The following is an 8,852-nucleotide window of genomic DNA, read 5'->3' on the forward strand; positions in this document are numbered from 1 at the left end:
TTGGTAAACAGAGCTTTAAGGCTTACCACAGACCATTTAGGAATTACATCACACATGCTGCTGAAATTTACTCACTTTATAAGGAATGTATAAAAATAATCATTTTATTTCTAACCTACCTCTACCAACACCTGAGAAATATCTCACCACAAAGTGTTTATAAATTGTGTTTCCATTAGTGAACAAGAAAGACTCGTGAAATCTTGCACATTGTTTTGTTTAAATAAAATTTTTGTATAACTTTAAAGATATTTGCAAAACAGGAGAAGAGTGTGTGCTGCCGCATGGTGGGGTTGTGTGAACACATGTCCACACACACACACAGACACACACACATACACACACCCCACGTAAAAGGAGGCACGGTCAAATGCTCAAGTTTCTTTCTCTCGGGAGTCTGGAAGTTTCACAGCAGAGAGCCAGCAGCAGTCCGTCACCCCAAAACTGTCTGTGAGCACTTTAAGACTAACTCAGTAAGTATTTATTACGTATTTGTAATTGAAGGTTTAACACCTCGTCTGTGTTTTAAAGATACACTCTTTAGTTAGTCGAAATCTGTCTCCTCTTTCGGACCTAGCTGTGTTGAAATAAAGTGTTTTTCGGGCTAATAATGACGTAAATACCGCTTTAGAAAGATGGAGAGCTTTGTGTCCGAGTTCACGTAAAGCTAGCATCCAGTGAGCAGACTTTAGAGGGATGAAATAGAAATGTGCTGTGGAGATTTTAACTTTTTTTTTCATGTGTTTTACTTTTGTTTACACTTCTGAGTTATAAACGTCAGTCCAAACCCAAACCCTTTCACTTTACGGAACTAAAATTAACGCTATCTCACGTGCGCTCACGGTGTATTTTGTAAAAGACCCGAGGCTCTAAACTAAGCCTAGTTAGCTAGCTACTTATTTTCTGAGCAACTTCAAACATATTAACTAAACCCGCTTTGAAAGAACCTGTTCAACCACACTGCTTCACTTTGTTTCACTCTTAAAGCCTAAATGTTGATAAATGGTAGGAAATGGTGCGGTGTGTATGGCAAGCCGGTTTATCATATAATATTTGGTCATGATCTCCAAACAAAATAGCAGTAATTCGGTTATTTCTTCTTCGGTCCTTTCCAAACTGTTGATTTAGAATTGTTAATTACGTAGAGATTATGCTCTATCAGTTTGTTCATAGAAACATGTTTTTGCAATTTTATCTAAAAGTAACAGCCTGCTGTGTGCCAGTTTTAGTCAAAGATCTCATGTGATCTCATCATAACGCTCATATATTGGGGATCAGTCTCAACCACTGCCACTTACAAGTTCAGCAAAATATGTTTTTAATTGGCAGATCAAGTTATTTTTCGTATTGATTAAATGAAATTTTCATCTTGAATCAGCTTGACTTCAAAAGATAATAAGCTGTAGATGTAGCTGCTGATTACTTTGTGAGGTTTGATAAGATCTGTCCAGCAGTTCATGATATTTTGCTAACAGACAAATAAACATACACAAATAGAGAATTCTATACATAAGTATATGGGTATAATACATACATATGAGAGGAACAACATTTCATTTCCCTTTGGGCTTCATGATGTATTTTTGAATTGAATTCAACTGAATTTAAATTGAATAACCACCCACCTATTGTGGCAGCAGGTCATAAAATGTTTGTTCAAGTTTTGGGCAGTGTTATAAAGCTGAATTAAACCAGAGTTTATATTTATTTTTGTAATGACTGCTTTATAGCCCAAATTCCCCTAAAGCTATTTTTCCTTTGTCCAGTCTCACCACAATGACGGCTTGAGTCTACACAATCTTGGTGGTTTTTGATGTAACACTAGTGCCGCCTTGATGTGGACTGGAAGCAGTGTCATTTTCTATCCAACACAAATATGACAAAGCAATGGGCAAATATGTAAAATGACCACAAATTCATTTGTACCTCCTCTTAGTAACACACTGTTGCTCTACGTGTTGCCATTTTAATAAATGACCATTGATCAAGAAGGATTATAATCTTTTGTATTCTGTTTTTTTTTCCCATCAACTGGGACAAATGGCAGCTTGATATTACCTTCAGCGGCACTGAAGAAATCATGACGATCCACTGGTTCTTCATGCCCCCAACTGTTGCTCAAACTGTTTTGAAGCTGTTCCATCCATTAACTAATTATTGCTTCTAACATTGCTCGTCCAGCCACGTCAAAGCATTTCCAAACACAGCTTGCAGGCTACACTCACGACAACTTTGTCTCAGCTGCTTCCCACATAATAGTGTTTTTTTTTTTTTATTGCATCAGCACTTCAATATATTTCGAGAACATTTTCTCCCCGACCTGCTGCAACACAAACATTTCAGAGCAGGGAGGCGCCTCGTAAACATTAGATTGAAAGCAGTGTTTTAATTCCGAGCTCCCCACATGAGATGCCACTGGTAATGAATTATATTGCTTCGCTGATAAACTGAGGCAATTATTTGTTATTTTTAGGTTGCTTGTATTTGGTTGCCAAATCTTTTAATATGAAACGTCTGCAGAAGAGTGCACTGTAAGAAGTACTGTAGAACACTTACCAGCTTTGGGGCCTTCGTATCGATACGCGCAGAACTGATTAATGTGCGTAAACGGAAGCAGATGTACGAGTTTGGCTGAGTAGTTTTGTCTGGTTTTATTACAAGTGTTTTACCAGATGCTTGAAGAGCAAAGAATAACAGTATAAGTGTTATACATTGATTATCGGCCTCTGTCAGCACATGCACTGACTCCATTACGCCTCAGCCTCTCCGGGTAACTCCTCTGGGAGGCTTTAGCGTCCAAGCTGCACTTCAGATGTAACGTTCAATTCCCACATTGCTCTTGCTATCCTTCTAAGCAGTATTGTGGGTAACAAGCGCAGTTGTGGAAACAATATATAAACCAGTTTAGGTTATAGTTATCAGCGCAGAGGTTTCATCATTTCCACAGAAAGTTTCACTTCGACATCGGCGGGGGCTTTACTCGTATTTGTCGTCCAGTTTACCTTTTATACAGATCCGTAGATGTCAAGTGAAGAAGTTCCCCCTTATACCTGGTGACTCAACTGAAACCGTGTTCTTAGAAATGTGGAAGCTCAAAATTCACCTAAATGCAAGCTGTTCTTACAGTGGGACCAACCACACTGATGCAGATGTTAAAGCAGCACTCAACAGTGTATTAAAGGCTTTAGGAGTATCAGAGTGATGCAAAGAGGATTTTTTTTTTTTGTAAATGAGTCATATTTTAATAATAGATGGAGGTCGAAGCATTTTTTGTGTTTAATTGCTCTGTACTGTTAAAAAAAAAAAAAGCAATCCAGTCTGATTCCATAGCCATGCCATCTGCCACTCATACTATCTTCGTTTCTGCACATCAAGCTTCTGAACTCACTGGTCATCTGTCCAACATTTATTTCCATTGAACTGTCATTTTTTATTGCAATTATAAATCACATTTTGGTTGGGGGAATCATTTTTTCTCTCTCCATACCACAGGAGTAGGAAAATTTGGTCTGTAAGCAGAAGAAAAGTGTGCCTGCGAGGTCACAGAGTTTGGAAAGTTCATTCAGTGGATTTTTTTTCTCTGATTTTTGTTCTGCACACAGCCAAGGTCTCCTCCTCCTCTTGACAACTTCCTACTTCACATCAGCATTGTCTTCTTTAAATGCCTTTACATTTCAGCGTTGGTATTTAGAAGTTATAAATACCGTTGCTTCAAATTTCGATTAGTCTTTGCTTTTTACCTTGGAGCAGATTTGGTTTTAGCTTTCAGGAAGTCCATTATGGTTGGCTTTGTCTGTGAAGCTTATGACTGGACCTGATGGCTGATGTAAAAAAAAATACAACTCCAGAATATTTTTTGAAACCCAGAGCAAATCTTCTGCTCTCTCTGGATCAAGTGGTTTATAAAACCAAAATGGGTCCAACCTTGTCTAAACCCAGTGTAACCAGCAACTATAAAACCACTCACGCTGTTATGGGGCGTTCTTTTTCGCAAAAACAAACTGCAGAGCAAGACGTCTATAAGCCCTCCCACTGCATCACATCGAGCGCAAAACTCAGTGACAGCATGGTTGGCAAAGATGGATGTTTTTTTTCAGTTTGTGACAAGTTGGAGGAGAAAGAAGAGAAAGTGTTCGAGGAGGAGGAATATGTGGCGTTTACGCTGCCAGGGCTGAGGTGCCACTCAGAGCCACCTGTGTCTCCACGCTGTCGCGTTTATTCACAAGAAATGATGCTATCTCCTTCCATGAGTTGTTTGACCATCTTTACGGGTTTTGCTGGAAGAGTTGTAAAAGATGGCTGCATTTTCTGACAGCTTCAGACAGCTTCTCTCAAGCAGAGCAGAGCAGCGTAGTTCACCTGCTTTTTGGCATAAACACGCCCACAAAGTTCTGACCAATCACACAACACAGCACATAACCCTGTGAGAAGTTCTGCCAGGAGCTCGTGCACAGAACCTACTCTCATCATGCAATTATGTCAATAAGAACAAACTCGCTAAGGTCTTGCTAAGTATCTGTCTTAAGTCTGATTAAAAAAAACACACTGTAACTCTGTCGCAATTGCAGGTTACATCTTGCTTAATGTTGGACAGCTTGAAAACATTTTGATCTATTATTGTTCAAAAAAGTCAGCAAATATGGCCCATTTGAGAAATGCTCCAGTTTTCTTTTAATAATGTCAATAAAAAGAATAACAAAAGGCACTAAAAGCAGTTTTAAGGTTGCTGGAAACTAAGTGGAGAGACAGTGGTACAATGGTTATCATAGTTAAGTCTTTTTTAATCCACAATGCTACTCTGCTTCTCGACAGCAATCTTCTTTGAGGATTATCTGCTTTGCAGCCGTATCTGCGGAGTGGTTTGGGCTTTGTGCCATGTTCTGTTTTGTAAACAGGAAGTTATGATGGTATTCGGGTCAATTTCTATATTTAATTGATGGATAGTAGTAGTTAATATTTGTCAGCTGACTAAGAGACAGCCTGACATGTTGTGTTTTACATCAAGTTTAAATCCCATCAAAAGCAGTGGGTCAGGAATATAAGTGCTGCTAATTTTTCTTATTGAACAAGACTGGATCACACTCATACATAGAATATAAAATCTAAAAAAATAAATAAAAAGAAGGTTTTGTTTAAAAAAATAACTTATTTTGTGATCCTGTTGCCTTGATTTGTGTAGAAACATAGACATAATCACATCAGTGTAAAACACTTTGGCTTTAAAGTCCTTTCTAAAGAAAGTTGCATTATATTGTGTAATATAAAACATCATCTACAGTATAATAAAAGTGGAGTTGAACCGAATTGTAACTTCTTTGGATACACACCAGTTAAAATGCCAAGTTTTCATGACACCATAAAATGAGACCAATAAAAATCATTTCAAAAACTTTTCCCTCTTTACTGTGACAAATATTCTGTAAAACTCACCTGAAATTAGGGCTGCCACGGTTAATCGATTAATCGACGACTAATCGATTATTAAAATAATCGATGACTAATTTTATAATCGATTAATCGATTTCTTTTTTTTGTTTGTTTACTTTGTTTTTCTCTCCAAATTGCTTTGACATCTTCCACTGCCACATCTGCCTTTCTGTCCTTGACACACATGCACAGTAGTGGTAACTGGGGTAGGCCGTGGACGTCACAAGACATTATACAGACAGGCTCTGGTATCATGGCTACCAAGCAACGGAGCTCAAAGTGTGGGATCATTTTAAGAAAATGAAAGAGAAACCTGTGTAATATCTGCAGAGCAGAACTTACCTTCCACAGCAATTATTTTTAGTTGGCATATAGCTAAAATCTAACGATGGTTATATAATAGCAGCTGCATTCTGACATGATAAGCTGTATGTTTTATATTCAATTAACGTTTATGATCCGATTAGTCGACTAATCGAATAAATAATCGGTGATTAATCGATTATTACAATAATCGTTTGTGGCAGACCTACCTGATATATCATTTTCTTTAGGGAGAAAACTAAGATATTTAACCCTGCAATATGCTGGTTGCCTAACTGCTGATTGAATTTAAAGCCTTCAGGCATCTTGGGTACATCCCTGTCATCAATTAAAGTCCCTCTGACAAACATTAAGTTCAGCTGCTGTCCTGCGAGGATTTGCCTGACATTTACAGAAAGCTCTCAAAGCATCGACTGGATCTCACTGTTTAAATGTATCTGTCAGGAAAAAAGGTACAAAAATTCATGGGCAGTAAAAAAAAAATAAAGAAAGAAAATATAGGAGAAGAGTAACATGGAAGAACTGGACTTTAAAACTGTTAAAAAGAGCAAATGGAAACTGTTTGAGGAATCTGCCAGGAGGCCAACAGCAACACCAATGGAGCTGCAGGGATTTCTGACCATTGCTTGTCAAGTACTACAGATGCAAACATTCACCAGTATAACCAATATGTCTGGACAGTCGTGTACAGCAGAGGTTCTCAAACCAGGGTCCCAAGACCCCCAGGGGTCCATGAGAGGTATCTTGGGGGTCCTCAAAAAATTCACTAAATTGTTAATATGGATTTTATTTTAAAAAATGCATGAAGAACAATGAACTAATAAAATAAACTAAATAAAAATACATATTCCCATGACATTTAGGGGTTGAAATGACAATAAATCTATCTTTTAAAACAGCATGGGGTTTATGAGGAGGTCCCTTGAATTTTATTTATTTTTTTCATTGTAAGGGGTCCCCAAACCCAAAAGGTTGGAGAGCCCCTGGTGTAGAGTGTTGAGGTATTAAAAAAAATCTAGGCTTTTTTAAATATTAAAGGAAAGAAATAATAATCCAGTTTCCCAAAACAATGTGAGAAATTGTGTTGTAGTCTGAAAAGGCCAAAGTTAAACTTTTCAGCCACAATTCAAAATGGTCTATTTGGTGCAGGGACAAGACTGGAAGACTACCATCCCCACAGTGAAACATGGTGGTGGCAGTATCATGCTGTGGGGCTGGTTTTCTTCAGCTGGAACTAAGTCTTTTGTCAAAGTTGATAGGATTATGAACACTATACCTGTTTGATTTGGCCTAAAACCTTGAGATGTCTGCTGATAAACCAAAGATAAATAGGAATGATGATGAACCAATAACACAATAATGACTTCAAAAGAGTAAATTCTAAGTTTTGAAATGCACTAAATCAATAGATGCAACTAGTGTTTTGCACATTTTTATATTTATAATTGATCTCTTAACGAACTGTTAGTTATTTAGTTGAATTGTACAATACTGTATATATGTCACAATAAAGGTGGGAAAGTTACATTTCACAGCTCTGGCCTTGGAAGAGGAATGTGTTAACATTTTAGTTCCTCTTTCTTTTAAGTAATAAGTTTCAGATTTAAACAAAGCTTTTCCTCATTTCTTCTTCTGAGAATAGATATATTTACAATACACAGCTGTGGTGTTATTTACTTGTTTATTTATTTATTTATTTTTGGAATTTACAAAGGCAGCACTAATTAATTGAAGAAAGAAGTCTTGCAGTCAGATGTGACTCAGAAACACTGGCAATAACGCTGCATTTGCTAAATCAGAGCATTTAAACAGCTCAGAGTTCATTTAAAATAAATAGTATGTATATCACACCAATAGAAAGTGGATTTTTTTGTTTGCTCTGAAGCACAACAAACAAATTTCTTAACTATTTTTAGTTGTTAGAGTTAAATATACACTGTTATAGATACAGACACGGAACTGAAAACAAGGAGAAAGCAGCTTGTCATTTGATACACGGGGAGTTGTCTTCATTTTTGTATTTTTAGACCCCTCAAGTAGCCACAATGGGTGGTTGTATTTTTGGTGCTCCCAGGATGAGGTCTTGTTGTGGATAATGTATTTATATTTTTTGGACTTGTGAGGTTCAGCTCGAATCTTGTTCATAAGAAGAGTTTCTCATGTGTGCAGCTGACTACAGGAAACCAGTGGCATAAAAAAAATTACCGTAAGTCGTCGTATTAACAGGAAACACAACATGAAAGTCAGGACTGACTGATGTCTCGTTTATGTGCTCAAATTTCAAGTGTCAGGCAGATGCAGTCAGGGTCTGATTTATCACATTTGTTTAAGTTGTGTGCTTCTGTGGCATCAGACAAATTGTCATGGTCTGAATGTAGTCATTATGAGAACGCCACTCATGCCTTTGTAGTAGTCTTTCATCATTTTAAACCAGCATGGCTCCTTTTTTTTTTTTTTTTTTTTTTGCTATCAAACATTGCCATAAAACATGAGACAATGAGGCAATTGTTTCCTCCTAAAAGTGTGAATCGGAGGCGAAGCTCTTCTGAATGAGCTTGGTTCAGCTTTGAAGATTATAGCTGTGTTTAATTAGAATTCTAACTGTGCAGATTTTCTTATGACCTTGATCTACAACTCTCCCACAGTGAGGCAAGGCTTATTGTCTGTTTTTATTTTATTGTGTCTTTTCATCTTGAGTGTTTCTTTCTTTTTTTCTTTCCTCAGGACCCATATCTTACTGGAATATTATCCTGCAGGAACACAAACATGGGGAAAGGATGCATCACGGTCACCAAGTACTTTCTATTCCTCTTTAACCTTCTCTTTTTCGTAAGTGATATATATATATACAGTATATATATTTGTCTTCACTTTTTATTCCTGATATTTGTAGGCTCTTTCAGAAAACATTTCCGCAAAGTGGTCACAAAGCCCAGTCTATCTTTATGCTTCCTCTAGTCATTAATAAATCACAGATGGAGCCAGCCACGTCCCGCAGAGATGTGAGCTTTCAGAAATATAGTGAGCATTACTTGTATTTATGGTAAACGAACACACTTAACAATAATTTCTTTCAGTGCAATTCAAGAATAATGTGACCC

At 37.2% G+C, this 8,852-nt stretch overlaps 1 protein-coding gene across 1 annotated transcript in view; it reads left to right on the top strand.

The window, feature by feature from the left end:
* The first annotated feature begins 369 nt into the window (after nucleotides 1-369).
* Nucleotides 370-8,852, top strand: part of cd82b (CD82 molecule b) — a 29,432-nt gene continuing 20,949 nt past the window's right edge. The window contains exons 1-2 of the mRNA XM_014016803.1: nucleotides 370-473; nucleotides 8,476-8,580. Of these exons, the coding sequence (XP_013872257.1) occupies nucleotides 8,518-8,580 (63 nt within the window). The 5' untranslated portion in view covers nucleotides 370-473; nucleotides 8,476-8,517. The remainder of the gene's footprint in view (nucleotides 474-8,475; nucleotides 8,581-8,852) is intronic.

This window comes from Austrofundulus limnaeus, unplaced genomic scaffold (genome assembly GCF_001266775.1).
Source record: "Austrofundulus limnaeus strain Quisiro unplaced genomic scaffold, Austrofundulus_limnaeus-1.0 Scaffold155, whole genome shotgun sequence".
NCBI lineage: Eukaryota > Metazoa > Chordata > Actinopteri > Cyprinodontiformes > Rivulidae > Austrofundulus > Austrofundulus limnaeus.